Source organism: Hakea prostrata, chromosome 1, assembly GCF_041222555.1.
Source record: "Hakea prostrata isolate BN-2017 chromosome 1, UWA_Hpros_2, whole genome shotgun sequence".
NCBI lineage: Eukaryota > Viridiplantae > Streptophyta > Magnoliopsida > Proteales > Proteaceae > Hakea > Hakea prostrata.
The window spans coordinates 21108072-21125398 of NC_142600.1; the positions used below are offsets into that span (position 1 = coordinate 21108072).

General features: G+C 37.6%; 2 protein-coding genes and 1 pseudogene across 6 annotated transcripts in view; 1 reads left to right on the forward strand and 2 right to left on the reverse strand.

Moving 5' to 3' along the window:
* Positions 1-1870: 1870 nt before the first annotated feature.
* LOC149028213 (uncharacterized) lies at positions 1871-4898 on the forward strand. 2 transcript variants are annotated; one of them, XR_016175661.1, is made up of 4 exons: positions 1871-2425; positions 2541-2851; positions 4072-4216; positions 4328-4898. XR_016175661.1 is itself a non-coding variant. In XM_089169314.1 (3 exons), the coding sequence occupies exons 1-3, from the start codon at positions 2119-2121 to the stop codon at positions 4135-4137; spliced, it is 684 nt and encodes a 227-aa protein (XP_089025440.1). In that variant the 5' UTR covers positions 1871-2118; the 3' UTR covers positions 4138-4898. The 2 variants fall into 2 exon arrangements, 1 of the variants encoding a protein (XP_089025440.1); XM_089169314.1 differs by having other exon boundaries at positions 4072-4898.
* Positions 4899-5029: 131 nt separating this feature from the next.
* LOC149028214 (uncharacterized) lies at positions 5030-8901 on the reverse strand (annotated as a pseudogene). The gene is made up of 5 exons (XR_016175667.1): positions 8652-8901; positions 8265-8414; positions 8099-8147; positions 7831-7971; positions 5030-5378 (listed from the first exon to the last, which is right to left on the reverse strand). The product of XR_016175667.1 is annotated as an uncharacterized LOC149028214 (transcript).
* Positions 8902-14040: 5139 nt separating this feature from the next.
* Positions 14041-17327, reverse strand: part of LOC149028215 (cyclin-dependent kinase-activating kinase assembly factor-related / CDK-activating kinase assembly factor-like protein) — a 34965-nt gene continuing 31678 nt past the window's right edge. Inside the window, exon 5 of one of the 3 annotated variants that reach the window (XM_089169354.1) lies at positions 14041-14697. In XM_089169354.1, the coding sequence (XP_089025480.1) occupies positions 14449-14697 (249 nt within the window). In that variant the 3' untranslated portion in view covers positions 14041-14448. The remainder of the gene's footprint in view (positions 14698-17327) is intronic. The other 2 variants (XM_089169347.1, XM_089169339.1) reach the window with 2 other exon arrangements.

Consider the following 17327-nt stretch of genomic DNA (forward strand, 5'->3'; position numbering starts at 1 on the left):
GTGAGGATGATTTCAAGAATCTGTGTTTGGTAGTTGTGGATGTTTTCACAAATCCCACTTGAGGATTGGAAAAGAAGATGAGGAGGTGTTTTTCTCTGGTGGTGGGAATGTTGGACTTGCTGTAGAGCATATTGAATCACGCGTGTTCTGCATTAACATTAACTGCGTAGATCAATAGAACAATGGAATCAGATGCTCAAATAGCGAAATGGAGCAAAGTTCGTCACTGCTTGCCAGGGAGGTTACGTTTTTTCTCTAGTGCAGCTGGTTACATCCATCAAGAATGTGCTGTGCAGTGAGAAACTCAGAATGCTGTTTATTAGATTCCTTCTGAACTACTATAATATTAATTAGAATTCGAATTACAATCATTAGACACAAAGCCCGCAACATCCATCAAAAAAATTTGTTTTCTGCTTGTTTATTCTTTCTGACGTTTTCCCCATTACTCCTCTTTTCTTGGATTTTCTTTTTCTGATCTCTTCTGTTGGATTGGTGACGCATAAACTTTCGGTTATAATTAACGTGATGATCACTCTCCTAATGTTTCAGTTTAAAGTTGAAAACCTTACTATTGTATTTTAAATGTTATATTGTATTATATCTAATTTCAATACGAATAAATCTTCCAAGGAGTCTGAAGCACGAGTCCGAATCGGCTCCCCCGAACGGCTGTTGACGGGGTCTACAGAGTTAGGGTGACGAGGTTTTTTTTTGTTTGTTAATATTCTATGATTTTTTTACTTGTGGACTTCACATAATTTGTGGTATAAGGCTGTCGGTAGGTACAGAGTGTTCTCCGTCAGAAAAGATGATCGACACTCCATTATGTGCTTCTATGACTTTAGTTTCACCGCATATAATTCTGTGAGGTTCATATTTGAATATTAAATAAATATTGTTTGATGTATAATTGTCAAATTAATTTTTTAGTGTTTTAATTTCTTCTTAGAAGGGAATGGTTTGACGAACCATGTTCTTAGTTGGTAATTCAAGTCAACCATAAAACCCCACTTTGTAGTAATCCTCTTCGTCAATGGACCCACCGATTTCGTCCCCTATGTGAAGAGTCGTGTATGTATGGTGCGATTCATGAATCTCCTCTCGTTTCTGTTTTATTTACTCGGTTTCCAAACAGTGAATTATCACTTGGGTTGGGTTTCACTCTATCCAATCGTGGTATTAGCATGTGCTTCTGATTTGGTTCGGGGTTAGTTGGTCCCATACAAAATGACGGGTAAGCACTCAATTAACGCCGCCCCACGTTCTCTATGGGAAAATTAATTGTTTCCAACGTGTTCAGGGAATCGCTTTTCCCTTGAGACATGCGCCCCAGCATTCTCGCCGTCGGAAATGCTACAGTGACATCACGAGGGCCAATCGAATCGGAACCAATCAAACCGAAACCAAACCGAAACCGAACCAATTATATATATTAAACCGTAACCGAAACCACCATGTGACGTGTAACACTTGATCGTCTGGAACTTCAACAATCTAAATGGCTTGAGTCCACGTTTGACCCGCTGAGTCGTGGATTCCAACTAACGATCGGAGGCGGAAGAGGATCCTTGTATGTTACGGCAGCGGCGAAGAGCTTGTTTTCTCCGCTGGCGGCGCCGCTAATGTGGGTGTGTTTTTACTTAAAGAAACAAATGGCCAAATGATTAACCGACACTTGGCGGAGAATAACGAGTAGCGAGTGAATCTTTGATTCTCCAATCACGTTACTTTTTAAGTTTCATTTAAACGGAAAAAACGGTAATCTTCAGTAACGGTTTCGAGTGCGTTGGGAGAGAGAGAGAGAGAGAGAGAAATAGCGTGTGAGAAGATAACGGCCGTTGATCTGAAAGAGAAGAGAAATCGAAGCCATTCGTTTTGACAGAAAAGTACCGCGTGTCCTCCGTGTAATTTATATATATATAAAAAAATCCATCGAATATTTTATTTCCATGAAACTGCTTGTTTGTTTGGTACTCTTCGCATCCTTCCATTAAAGCTTCGATGATTCAAATTGGAAATCTACCACTTCCGTTCTGCATCTTTCCAGGCCTTCCTCCCTTCTTCCATAGCTTCCTTCGTTTCTTGTTTCATTACTGATAGAGAGAGAGAGAGAGAATGATCAAGAGAGACAAAAGTCACAGATTGGTAATCGTGATGGGATCGTGTAAAGATGAGAAGTCGAGAAGGATTTGGAGAGGATTAAAAACCCTATTTTTCTTGGTGACTATGTTGATTTCTCTGCTGGTTTTCTCTGCTCCTCTTCTTCTTGTCATAGCAGACGCGTTTCTTCCTTCTGCAATTCTCTCCACTTCACTTCCTCTTTCTTTTGGGACTCTCTCTTCCTATCTAAGTAACTATGATTTCAGATACTCTTTGATCGATATACCTCTCATCTCCATCGCTAGATCAGCCCTGATCATATGTAAGAACTGAATCAAGAAGCGGAAACTTCAATTTCTACATATATACTGCTTTGTCTGGGTATCATTTTTTTAGAAAGTTGGGATTTTGATTATTGTTGTTGGATGTTGCTGTAGGTTCTTATTATTTGTGTGATGGACCGATGCTGTCTCGAGGGCCATACTTGGGGGTTACAGCCCTGTGTTCACTGCTTTCTCTGGCATTTGTTTCGTTCAAGGCCTCATATGTACTCTTTGACGGATCGGGATCGTCAAGCGCCGCCGCCGGCGAAGGTAAAAGCAGAGGAGGAAAAGCGTATAGCAGAGTGATGGAATTGGAGTTGTTCATTTGCTCCTGGGTTTTGGCCGTCGCTCATACGCTTGTCGCCTACCGGATCAGTCTCCGTCAGAGACGAAAACTCCTTGTTTACAACATTGACATTGAAGCGGTAAGCGTTTTTTTTCTACCTTAGACATTTTTCTGAGTTTCAGAATATGTTAAAATATTAGGGATCTTCATGATGAACCCTATACCAGAAAACCGTCTTTCTTGAATTTTTCTTTCTTTTATTTTTTTGGGTAAGAGACTCTTTTGAACTGAAATATTTAAAAAATAGTCAAATAATTAATAGATGAACATGGAAGCATGTTCCGCCCACCCCCTTCATACATGTGAGGGTAAGGATTGTGTTAGGATTGTGCTCCATTCATATTTCTCTACCACAAATTTAGGAGGAAATATCACTTAGAGAAGCTGGATTCTTCTATCTATGATTATGTTCTCCTCACACTCTTCTACCATATTATTTAAGAACAATGCGAAAGGAGCCTATTTTTCTACCCTTTAAGTAGATGATTCAGATTTATTTTTACGTACTAACAAAATGGAGTAGAGATGTAAAAGCAATACAATTGAATCCCAACTCACCTAGTCTCACTTCTTTATTTAATGGGTGTGATGGTGGAGATGATGCAACAACCTACTTTGTAAGGACATGTTTGATTTAGTAGTTGGGATAATATGACTTAGATACCCCTCTCATTCTTTTAATATTTTCACCAAATAATTTTGTTTTTAAAAATATTTTGATGAGTTGTTTAGTTGAATTTGATCTGAATAATTTATGAATTGATATGTATATTCCATTTCTAATTAATTTTCAAACAAAAAGAATGTTAAAGGTGGCACAGCATATGCCTAGACATTGAAGTGAAAATAATAACTCAATTCTCTGTTGATTCCCACATGTTCTAGTTTAGTAGAAAAACGCTTTAGTCACATTAACGGATTTTGCGAAAGTGCTGCATAATTAATGCGCCACACCTGCAACAAACCGTCCATTTTCAAAAAATATAAATCTCGATCGTTCGCAACATAGTGTTGTGTAGCACTGAAGTCAAACCCCACATTAACACTTTGTAGTAACAAAACGAGGGAACCAAAGTCAAATCATACACAAAAAAAAATGAAAATCCTTGCATGCCTTGATAATACTTAACAATGTGGGGGCATACTTGAATGCTTTGCATGTAATGCGCAGCACTGAAGTTGAATCCAGCAATGTGGCCCAACACCTATAACCCTTGTAACTAGTTTCTTTGTAAATATTAAATAAGATTTTTGATTTCTTAGGTTTAAAAAAGGAGAATTAATATTTCCCCTGTGCAGGTTTCTGCATGCAAGAAGGGATTTCCAGCATATCAAAAGCTGGTTAAGGAGGAGAGAATGAAGTGAGCAGCAAAAGAAGGGGTTGGGTTGGGTCGGGGAAGATGCTTCCCTAGCTTTACATCCACCCCCAAATACTGCCTTTCAGGTAATTATCACTTCCCTTCTGGTGCATTCTTTGATAAGTTTCCATTAGTTGTTCTTATTCTTTTTCAGTAGAATTATTTTTCTTACTCATTCTTGTTTACTAATCCTGCAGGTTCTTAATCTAATGGATTATTAATCAAAACCTGAAAAAATAAGATGTTGGACGGATCGAGGACAGCAATGACAAGTGACCATCATCCACATATATGCTTATACTAAATATACCTGCCAACCTGAAACTCTTAGAAGCCTTTGCCAGATTAAATGTACTATATTGCCGAGCAATCTCTTTGTACATTACAATTTTGTCGATTCTCATACCAGAAAGTGGCTAAGAAAGCCAATGCAAGAGTCCCTTTTTCTTTACTCAGGATCTCTTTGGTTGATGTTTGCCCACATTTTCTTGCAAACCTGAGATTCAAGAAGAAACCAACAGAACAACAATCTAAAACATCCATATTGTGTTGCCCAGAAATGTATAAATCAACAACCTCCAGCTTCAGGCATTTCCCATAGAGTGAAAGGATAGTCCATTCATCCATGAAGCAACAAAAGGTCAGGTTCAATGACCATCCACAGGTGCAAAACAACAAAGAAGAAAATAGAACACCTGTTGAAGGAACCAGATCATAAAAACTCAATTTGTATCCAACCACAATGCCAAATTAGATGGGAGTTAAATGTAATTTCAATGCTCTTGGAGTAGGGGTTTTGATGTATGAATTGAAAATATACTTGCTTCCCAATTTTGAACTCTCCATTCTGAATTACTGCTGTCAAAGACTCATTTCACAGAGTAAGCCGGACTTGCTTTCCCGTAGGACATTTATTTAATTGTATTAACAACTTAGACTATTAAGAACGGCAAATGAGGATATTGTAAACTCGGGTAAACTCAGATCAAATATGAATCTAGAGACTTACAAGAAGTCAATCATTACATACATGAATAGTTAATAAGAAAGTACACCAATTAAATGTGGAAAAAAATATCGTAATGCACAATCTTACTCGAGAGTGTATTGTAAAGATCACAATTAGCTAATAAGGATTGTCTGCTGCAGCATATCATGATATCAGTCAGTGCGGATGCTACCCATGCATGTCCTTGGATCAGGGCAGTTTCCGGTATACTGTGCCTGAGAGAAGTCGAAACCTGAGTTCTGCGAGGAGATGTCTTGGTTAGCAGAAGCAGCAACTAAATGTAAATTATGAAGTAGACACACAAAGTATTCTAGAGTTAACAAGGCACAACCACTTGAAAAAAAAGTTGACCAAATGAGGAGGGGAACGAAAGTGAAATTGGATTCTTTGGGGGGGGGGGGGGGGGGACTTCATTAATGATTACCTAATATAGTTATGAAACTCTCAAAACTCTTACGATATTTAGTAACAAGACTTGTCCAATGTAAATCTTCTTTTACTTTTCAAAATTAGGAGAATGATTGTCAATAAAGTGACATTTTTCAAACTAGTTTAGAATAATTCAGCATATAAGATTATATACCAAATTATGCCATTTCACAGAAATCAGTACCATATCCACAACAGCCTTCAAGGTGTACAAAAAATATTTTATAAAAAACAGCTCACCCTCGGCCTAATCCCAATTAAATGGGTCAGTTACGTTGATCCTCAAAAACACAAAATATTAATATGGGAAAAAGCAATGGAACACAAATTCTTGGACTCAAGTCTTGTACAACCTTTGAAAAGAAAATAAGTCTTGTACAACCACTGAGGTCAGGGACAGATCCCAACCCTCCAATGCTGCTCTACCCAATGACTTTCTTGGAACAGGACCCCCTATATCATGCATGTCTTTTCTCACTGTTCCTCCTATTTTCATTTTAAGCCTGGCTTGGTCGTTTTGACTAAAAAATGTTTATTCGAAAAAGATAATTTGTGACTTTAAATTAAAGAAAAGAATTAAGTACCCCTAAGACATTAATAACTGATGTTTTTCATCTTTTTGTCCCCTCTTTTTTTCTTAAGATAAGAATTGCATCTTCAGTAGCTTGCAGTCACTCCATTCCTACTGGTGCACTTCTTACTGAAGAGCAGAAACCTAGTCTAATACCACTTTATTTGTCATGCTAATTGATTGAATGCTTCCAAATACCAACCCACACATCCCCCCCCCCCCCCCCTCTTTCCACTTTATCTCTTAGACTGTCATGTTGCCAAGACCACTTCACTGCTTTCCAACACTAATTACTCCAAATGGCACATAATGTTCCAGCACCAGTTTCAAATTTTAGACTCAGAATCCAAGGCCAACAACAGCTATTTGACATTATCTCTGTAGCAGCTGCACAGTCAAGTTGCCACAGAATGTGAAACTATTATGCAGTTAAACTTCATTCTGGAACTTCAAAACAAGCCTCATGCAGTTTGGAGTTAATATGATTCTGATTGATTTCTTTCTTAAAAGAATCCAAAAGAAGTTCTACAAAATTTATCTTAGGAACTATTTTGAGTTTAATTTCCATGAAATCATATAGACTTTGGAATGGCCTCATATATTTTGTTCTTTGGGAGATCTGTACATGTGGTTCATCTCTCACAGAGGTACTAAAGCTCTGTTGCTCCTTTCTCTATAGTTTGTTTCCTATCCTACTGGAACTGTATGTGCACTACAAGCCTGTGTGATAGCGGATGTGGTGTGAATCATGGTGACATCATTGAAGTAAGTAGACTATAATAATGTCATTCAAGTGAACAGTCTTCTTGACTGGCTTTGTACAGCATTGTATCTTGTAACCACATCAATGAGATTAGATCATCTGGTGGAATATTTATTTTTCCTATGAGAAATCAACTTATAATATCAAAGATAGTATTGCCATTCTGCACCTCACCCACCCTGCCCACCAGCCCAAAAACCCCTCAAAATTTTTTTTCTTGTAATTGAACTTATCAGAAAATTCAATCTCCAAGAAAATATGCATAATGTTAACTCTGTTCAGAATTAGGGTGAACAAGAATCCAAGGGATGTATTACCTGACCAGATGAAAATAAAATAAATATTCATTATTTTTTAATTTTATCATATCCTATATACCAGAGAGTTTCATGAGAGCACATCATGTTGCATTCTAGTCAAACCTATTTTAAAAGAACTTCCAGGGTTTTACAATGACATGTTTGGGGAGAACCTAACCACAACCCTTGGATCGATGAAAAGCACGTGAAGCCTAAGATGCTGAGAAACAAATATAAGTGAAAAAATAAATGCTAGCAATGGAGTTGCTCTACCTAACACATTGTCGATCAATGCTTGAACAACATTTTAAGCCTTAGACACATGCTTTAGAGTTTTCCTTGTGCAAATGTAAAAAAGTTTTTCCAAGCAATATGCAAGTAACATTTTAGTTTACAGCATGAAGAAAATCAACAAAAACTTTAAAGATACCAAAGGATGTCAAATTACTTTGTTCCTGAACTATGCATGCAATATTCAATATCAGTATCTTACCATGTCATCCATGGCGCAATACCGAGCAATCTTACTAACCTGTGTATGTGCGATTAGAGTGCTAATGAAGAAGGAATAAACAATTGTGGCAGACAAACAACCTAAAGGTTATTAAAGCAAGAAGTATTGGACCAACCTCTTCTTGGAATCTCTGGAGCATAAGGCGCTCTGTTCAAGATCAGCTGCGTAAGGATTAAGTTGGCCCGGAGCCACTATGGGAGAAGACCAGGTCTGCCTTCATCACTCTTCTGCAGTGTTATGTGCATAGTATCATCCTCTAACCACATCTAACAAATTAAGTGAGAACAAAAGGAAAGAATTGAGATTAAAGGAATCTATAAAAAGTTCATAGCCCGTCAAATGCCTGATAACTAGACCACATTAAAATGAAAAGAAATATATACCCAGCGTCCAGAACGATGAGTAGGTCTTCACAGGGCTGAAGAGATGATGCTGAAAACGATGAAATAATGGAAAATTAAATCAATTTTGTCCATGAAAACCGTTGGGGGGGGGGGGGGGGGGGAAACAACAACAAGAGCTAAAAAGGACAGATTTTTCACTACTCACGTTAATATAAGGTGGCTTTCCTTTGATTCAAACTTCCAACATGCTTGGACTGTATCTTACAGTAGAATACTTTTCTAGGAACATTGGGCGGAAGAGTGATATAAATGTCAACATCCTCAAGCATTTGATCCCATTCAAAGACTTTCTGACCTGAATTATAAATATAAACAACAAATAAAATCGTAGAAAAAAGAACACAACCCAGAAACGAAACAAAGATATTGAAAATTGAAACCCTAATCTCAAATTGTATTAGCTTGGTTAGGATATCAAAAACTTCACCAAAAAAACAGTTAGGATAAGAAAAAGATATGATCTTTAATTAATTAGATTATCCAAATAAGTGTTTATACACAGGCAGAAAACAGAGGAAGAGAGAGAGTAAACCTCCATGGATGAAGCCGTGACGCTTCTCCGTTGCCAATTTCTCCGCCATTTAAATGTTTTTTGTTTCTCTCGCTCGAACAGTTCAGTGGCATACAGACACCATTACCGTTATAATGAGTAGTTGTTCTATCAAGGTTTCAGTCATAGCGAAGCTTCGGTTTGTTTCAAAATTCGAAGAAACGATTCGTTCCAAATCCTAATGATTCGATTCTTCACGCAGGCTTTACTTGGCCAATTCCGCTGTTTTAGACGAAGCTATCGGAATGGCCGTGTCTGCCGATTCGCATCGGTGATTCTTAACTGATACGTGATAGTATCAGGGAAGAAAACGTGTCGGTTGGTCTCGTATCGTATCATCAACGATCCTGTTCGTAAATCCTAATCTTCTCCGGCTCTTAGGCCCAGCGACCACCGTGGATGATAGCCACGTGGAAACTCCCAGCCGTTAAATCTTTAAAAGTTATATCTCTTATCATACCGGTTCAATTAAAGTGGATCATCAATGATCCAACCATCCCTCTACCCATGAGTCCTTGACTCGGTTAAAAAAAAAAAAAAAATAGCCCTTGAGTTTAAAAGCCCAACCTCCCACGAGGTCCTGGGTTCGCATCCATCCAGTGGCATTAATATACTTCTCATTCCCATATATAGAAGTCCTGGGTTTGCACCCATCCGACGGCATTAATATACTTCCCATCTCCATCCGAGGGTAGAGGATTGGTAAAAATAATGATAGTAAACAGAAGAAGGTTGCTGCAAAAGAACTATCATTTAATTGGATAAAGAAAAATATATTCTTTGAGTTATCGTATTGGAAAGATAATCTACTATGCCATAATCTAGATGTTATACATGTAGAAAAAATATATGTGACAACATCATTAGTACGTTGTTGGAATTGAAAGATAAATCAAATGATAAGTTGGAGATCATCCTTGCATCTACAAAAATTAGAGGGAAGCACCAAGTTGATTATCCTTCCAGCAAACTATACAATGTCTAAGGTTGAAAAAGAACCGTTTTTTAGAGCTTTAGATGGTTTAAAGATCCCTGATGGTTATTCTGGAAATATATCACGTCGTGTGCAAGTAAATGAAATGAATATTTAGATTAAAGAGCCATGATTGTCATGTTTTCTCTTTCCTGTGGCAATACGTATATATCCAATGAACAATATGAAGTTGGTGTTATCATCACTATTTGGGTTCTTTCGATATCTATATACTAAGGTTGGTACAAAAGGAAATCTGAACCATCTTAAAGCAAGTATTATGCAATCTTGAAAGAATCTTTCCTCTTACATTCTTTGACGTTATAGTTCATTTTGGTTCATTTCCACGAGAGAAGTATTACTTGGTGGATCAGTCCATTATAGGTGGATGTATCCCTTAATTTGAAAGGTTAGTAATTGATGCTTTATAATTCATTTGTTCTTATCTACACTCTTGGAACTGATTCCACACCTGTTTGCAAAAGATAACAATGCAAGAATATGTTGCCTGATCCACTATTGTTGCTCCACAAAGAACACAGTTCAAAGCAACCCTTTTGTCTCAGGAGAGCAAGAGATGTATCTACCCAATGTGTTGGGAAGCCATGGGAAACTACCATTGTTTCTTTGATTGGATGGAGGGAAATGACTAAGTATAATGATTTTTTTTATTTGGTAATCCAATGGGAGATTATTCTGGTTTGGCAGTATAACATTTGTTTAGGAAAATCAATAATTAAAATAAAAAAAAATGAAGAAAAGAACAGAAAAATAATCCTGGCATTTTTGGAATGCCGGCATAAGTCATATGTAATAGCATTTAACAAGCGCCGTTGAATAATATATATTCTAATTTTTACAATATCGTTTTGAAAACACCGGCAATGTGAAGACATATAACATTGTTTTTAAAACACCGGGAAAATCGACGTCATAAGTCTCCATCACCGGCGTCTGTCTTTTGTGTCGCAGTTGTAATACGGCAGTTGTTTAGCATGCCGTTTTTGCGGCATTTAGCAAACACCGGTAATAGCCTACAGCTATAAATGCCGCCATAAGACCCTTTTCTTGTAGTGGGTTGATGCTTATGCGGTTGTTGAAGATCTTATTAAGGCTTTTAGAAAAGATCTCACTAATATTAGTTGAATCGGACAACCTTGAGCTAGTATAGCAGAAGAAACAAAGAATGATATTGAGATTTTAAACGTCTCAGACAACATTTCTTTTGTTACAGCAAAATTTTGTTTCATATTTCTTTTGATTATGTTCCAAGCGCTGCCAACTCAGTGTTATCCATTTGGTGGAGCTTTTGTTTGATTGACTTTTAATGAATCCGCGGTTTCCAGGAGAAACAAAAGAATTTTTTTATATGGTATTCACTATTATTAGGGTGAAATTAATGACCTTTCAATTATGCTCTAAATTACATGACACCTGTCGTCAAAATTACAAGTTACCTAGAGTTAAGATTTTCTATTAGATAATAAGTAAAATAATCATAATGCCCTTTGAACAGTTAAATTACTTATTTCTATTATTATCTTCAATTTAACTCACTAAATGACCTAAATGTCCTTATTTCCATTTAACTCATTTAGTTGATGATGAAGAACTTGCGCCCATGTTCTTCCTTGCCCTTGCTTGCTAGAAGAAGTTTGCCACTGCAGGCTTGTCTCGAAAATGTTTCAGAGAATGAAGATGAATCAAAGCAGAATAGTGAATGGATCGTTCGTTCGTCTTCGTCACTGATCAAATCGGCATACGTCGACTCAATAGTTTCTGTGTTCGTCCATGGGCGTTATTGAAACAATGTGTTCTGAGCGGTTGCTTCACCTGACTGTGACCCATTCTCTGTCCCATGAAGCATTGTTTGGAAGCTCTCAAAACCATCAAAGTTACAGAAGCCACCGAATCTCACAAGGGGAGGGTGATCACGAGCAGCTTTAAAGATCGTTTTTACCTGATTGATGGGACCAAACATGTATCTGTTCCATTTCTACTAGGCAGAGGCAAACAAATGCAATTCGCCATTTAACTTTGAGATCATCTTCTTATGAAACTCAAAAATGACTTTTACTCCAACATGAGTGTCTAAGCATAGAATGAAAAATGCATAGACATACTACAATAGAAAAGAGCTTTGAACACAGTTCAAGTAGGATGCAACCCTTTGTCTCAGGAGAGCTTTTCGTTGGCAGTTCATTATGTTATGAACTTCCACAAGAGAACCTAAGTTTTTGGAGCTCTGAAGAGACATAAACATCTAGAACACGCTAGATCACTTGCCCTATGATGGGTTGTTCACCCCATCTCTTGAAATTTCAACTAATCAGGTTTAGCAACAGAGTTTTGGTCCATTCCTGTTAGGTTTTTCTATTAAAAATCTATATTAAGTTTCAAAATTAGTTTTTGCATTTCTTTTATTTAATTATTTTGTTTGTGTGTGGGACCCATGAGGTAAGGGTGGTAATGAGGCACCATGAGTAAAGGAGGCCCTTCATGACCTTAGTTATGAGGCTCTTCATGACATTGGTCATGGGTCTTAATGGTCTTGATCATGGTGGTGTGGTGGGGTTACTTGAAGGGTGTAATTTACTTCAATTCTAACTCTTGACCATCAATTCTCATTTCAACTTCATGACCATTCATGGCCATTACCATGAGTGGGGTTGAGGTTATTGAATGGATTAAATCCAATTCATTGCCCTAAGAATCCTAAGGGGTGTAAGGTGAGGTTTGGGCCTATATAAACCCAACATTTCCTTGCATGTTGTGCGCAATTGAGACACTCCTCACACTTGCATAATTTGTGTTACAAAGTTAATTTCTTTCTTTGAATTTGTCTAAGTGTTGTGCTTAAGCTTTTGGCTCTTTGAAGGGACTAGAAGTACTACCTCATCTTCTAGTTGGAGGTTGTTTTATCTTGGAGGTGGTGGTGCGAAGAACCTTGGTAGTAGGGTGCATCAATTACCTTAAAGACAGCACTCAAGGTGTGACTCAATCTCATCGATCGGTGGTTCGTTCGGTTGCAACTACAAGCTCTCCGGATTGTCTACAGATCTTCATCTCTCAATTGTATTGCAATTTTATTTTTTGTGTTTTGAAGAATTTGTAATACAATTACACCAACAATTCCCAATTGGGATGCAAGAGATGTATCTACCCAATGTGTTGGGCAGCCATGGGAAACTACCACTTGTTTCTTATTCATGTTATACTGCCAAACCAGAATAATCTCCCAAAGTCATATGTAATAGCATTTAACAAGCGCGGCTGAATAATATATAATCAAATTTTTACAATATCGTTTTGAAAACACCGGCAATGTGAAGACATATAACAGCGTTTTTAAAACACCGGGAAAATCGACGTCATAAGTCTCCATCACCGGCGTCTGGCTTTTGTGTCGCAGTTGTAATACGACAGTGGTTTAGCATGCCGTTTTTGCGGCATTTAGCAAACACCGGTAATAGCCTACAGCGGCATTTGTAGCCTTTCCGCGGCATTTATAAAATGCCGCCATAAGACCCTTTTCTTGTAGTGGGTTGATGCTATTGAGGCTTTTAGAGAAGATCTTATTGAGGCTTTTAGAAAACATCTCACTAATATTAGTTGAATCGGACAACCTTGAGCTAGTGTAGCAGAAGAAACAAAGAATGATATTGAGATTTTAAACATCTCAGACAACATTTCTTTTGTTACAGCAAAATTTCGTTTCATATTTCTTTTGATTATGTTCCAAGCGCTGCCAACTCAGTGTTATCCATTTGGTGGAGCTTTTGTTTGATTGACTTTTAATGAATCCGCGGTTTCGAGGAAAAACAAAAGAATTTTTTATATGGTATTCACTATTATTAGGGTGAAATTATTGACCGTTCAATTATGCTCTAAATTACATGACACCTGGCGTCAAAATTACAAGTTACCTAGAGTTAAGATTTTCTATTAGATAATAAGTAAAATAATCATAATGCCCTTTGAACAGTTAAATTACTTATTTCTATTATTATCTTCAATTTAACTCACTAAATGACCTAAATGTCCTTATTTCCATTTAACTCATTTAGTTGATGATGAAGAACTTGCGCCCATGTTCTTCCTTGCCCTTGCTTGCTAGAAGAAGTTTGCCACTGCAGGCTTGTCTCGAAAATGTTTCAGAGAATGAAGATGAATCAAAGCAGAATAGTGAATGGATCGTTCGTTCGTCTTCGTCACTGATCAAATCGGCATACGTCGACTCAATAGTTTCTGTGTTCGTCCATGGGCGTTATTGAAACAATGTGTTCTGAGCGGTTGCTTCACCTGACTGTGACCCATTCTCTGTCCCATGAAGCATTGTTTGGAAGCTCTCAAAACCATCAAAGTTACAGAAGCCACCGAATCTCACAAGGGGAGGGTGATCACGAGCAGCTTTAAAGATCGTTTTTACCTGATTGATGGGACCAAACATGTATCTGTTCCATTTCTACTAGGCAGAGGCAAACAAATGCAATTCGCCATTTAACTTTGAGATCATCTTCTTATGAAACTCAAAAATGACTTTTACTCCAACATGAGTGTCTAAGCATAGAATGAAAAATGCATAGACATACTACAATAGAAAAGAGCTTTGAACAGTTTAGATAACTATAAACTCGGTCTCCAACCTATCCACTGTGACCTCAATAATAGTTTTTACGAGATACAGAATTGATGCTCTTTGCAGTTGATACGATCAAGCAGCTCAAAAGAAGATCGTTGAAGATCATGTTCCATTTCACGTGAACGCAATGCCCCATAGAGGTGGGGCTAATATCTACTGGGGAATCAAATCCAGATGCTGGCAAAAGCTTCTTCAATTGCTCTCTTCCTGCTTAATTCTGCACTCCAGCCTCCTGCCCTCGCACCTCTCTCTGCTTGGAGCTTCATCATTTCTTTATCATCAACTGCATAACCAAATTGGACAGGCTGTGGAGCCATGCCTGTTGGGCGTGGTTGTCCAATTGTGGCACCTGCAATCGCTGGTGCATATTGGCCCTGCCCACCACCACCAGCTTGAGTGTTTTGACCTGAAGCCTGTCACCAGAAGTTTTACAAAATTATATATTAAGCATTATGGTTGGAGATCGAAAAAGTGCAGTTTAAAGGAGAAATTAAGACAACCCAGCTTCCAAGATGAGGAAAGCCCTGCCTATACATGACCACCTTGGTGTCAGACTTTCAGGTATATTGTATCTGTTTATGTGTACACATATTTGTAGAAAAATTGAGACAATATGGTTCCACATAAAATATTATTTAGAAACAGATATATCTTATTAGGCACAGTTAACAATCAATAATATATAGTGGGTCGGCTACACGGGTTATTGCCATCTAGTCAAAGTTCCCTTCACAATCATATTGGCTACACGGCCTAAGTTATGCAGGTATTTCCTCACCACTTGCAAGGTTATTTTAGGAGATGGCAAGAAAAAACTTGAGGTACTGTGTATATAAAGATACTCTTTTCTTTTTGTACATAAAAAGGTAAAATGGCTCACATAGAGCCCCCACACAAATGACAGGCAAAAGACTCGTCTTCACAATTGCAAGAACCTCAGTAAATTCAACTAAGCCTTGTCCCAACCAGGAGGAGTCAGCTACATGGATCCCCTCTCCAGGCAGCTCTATTTAAGGCCATATTTGTTTCTAATCCTAATATACAATTAGAACGAGCACAAAGAAAATACAAATAGAAACAAAAATAAAGCAAGATGACACAAAGATTTAGATCACACCCCAATTAAATGTGCTACGTCTATTGGCGAACTTGAAGACGTTTTCAACATGCAATGGAAGAAAGTTACAACAAGATCTCCTAATACTGCTAAAAATGGTGCTCCTAGATCTCAACCAAATCCAAAGTTGAAAAACCACAAATATTACTCATGCTTCACAAGGAGAGGGTAAGCCATATTAAACTGTTAATCCATTGGGGTGGGTCAACCCATCCCACTACTACCATCACAAATCTCAAAAATCAAGTCCATGGCTAGCCACCAAAAATATGTTGAAGTAGAGGATTCTTTGAAATCAGAAACAAGAACTTGAGACGCACATCACATCTACACAATTCTTTCATCACCACTTCTCCTAGAACCATTTAAGCTTACCCCTCACTCTTTCAACTCCTGCCATCTTGACAACATACAAAGGCCTCCATTACACGTCTATAGTTGTTACTTTATTACTAACAAGCTACATCGTATAGTTACTCTCTAGTTCTAACGAAGCATATACGCCAACATTAGGCTGTCATCAATGGTTCAACTGGTACAGCTTTACCAGACAAGCAAACTTGCTACAATATTTAACAATAAATAAAATGAAATAAAAACAAATAAAGGTTCTAAATATATACCACATGATCTAAGAGGATCCATGGAAAATAGCATGGAACTTGTTGGATTCTACTAGGAGTTCAATTAGAGTTTGTATTCATGTAAAATTCTATTCTTTGTAATAGTGTACTTTCCACTTAATTATAAATAGAGGGCTTGAGATCATTGATCGATAAGCCATTCTACCACAATCGACTTTCTCAACATGGCATCAGAGCCTAAATTCGATTAGGATCTTCTTCTATTTTTTTCTTCAAACTCATCGCAGATTTTCTCTTTCTTCTGCAACCGTAAAACCCATCCCAGATATTCTTTTCTTTTTTCCAAAACCCATCGCAGATTTTCTCGCTCTTCTACAACCGTAATTCTGCAACCATCGCAGGAATTTTCTGCAACCATTGTGGAAATCTCAATTCGCTGAAATTTTCTGCACCTATCGTTCAGGAATTTTCTGTACCTATCGTTCTTCAGTTTTGGACAGAAATCTGCAAGAACAACAAAAACAGACGGAAAGAAGAAGAGGAGAGAGAGAGGAAGAGAACCACTTGCCGCTGCTTGTCGCCGTTACTTACCACTCTGTTTGTCGCTGCTCCGCTTCTTTCTGCTGCTTCAAGAGAAGCCAAACAGAATACCACCATTGATTTTTCATCTCAAACAGTGAGTTTCATCTGATTCTTTCGTCCAAATCTCTTATTTCAACCCTTGAATTAAGCCTATTTCATCTGAATCTCTTCAAACCATATTAGGTTTTGTTTTTCCTCCTTACTACGTGTCTATTAGCCCAAAGAACAGAAAGAAACAGAATACAATGTTTCAGGGGTTTCTTTGGTAAATTTGGACTTTTTCAGGGGCTTATTTGTAAATTCATATAGTTTCAAGGACCTATGTGTAAATGTGCATAGTTTCAGGACCTATTTGTACATTTGCATAGTTTTAGGGACTTATTTGTAATTTCAGTTTTCCCAGGGACTTATTTGTAATTTCTGCTTTTCTAGGGACTTATTTGTAATTTCCAAAAAAAAAAACAGAAGAGAGAAAGAAAAGACAAGAAAAAAAGTTAGGAAGGAAAGAAAAGAAAAGAAAAGAAATCCTATTCTTTATAAGCATTTTTTGAATTCTATCATTTGTTTGGGTGGTTTGGCTATTGCATTCTGTGACATTTCAGTTACTTTGAAGGGGTGAAGACTAAAGAACTGCAGCCAATTCTTTCAGCATGGCAACCACTGATGGTACTACTTCTCCCACTGGCTCCGAACATTACCCCACTCTTCATCCTCTTTCGGTAAGATTTGATGGAACAAATTATTTGATATGGTCTCGCTC

What these genes read in the sequence shown, in the direction of transcription:
- LOC149028213 (XM_089169314.1), top strand. Translation starts at nt 2,119, where the DNA reads ATGATCAAGAGAGACAAAAGTCACAGATTGGTAATCGTGATGGGATCG. An exon ending in TAGATCAGCCCTGATCATAT is followed by an intron (nt 2,426 to 2,540) that starts GTAAGAACTGAA and finishes ATGTTGCTGTAG; the next exon opens with GTTCTTATTATTTGTGTGAT. An exon ending in ACAACATTGACATTGAAGCG is followed by an intron (nt 2,852 to 4,071) that starts GTAAGCGTTTTT and finishes TCCCCTGTGCAG; the next exon opens with GTTTCTGCATGCAAGAAGGG.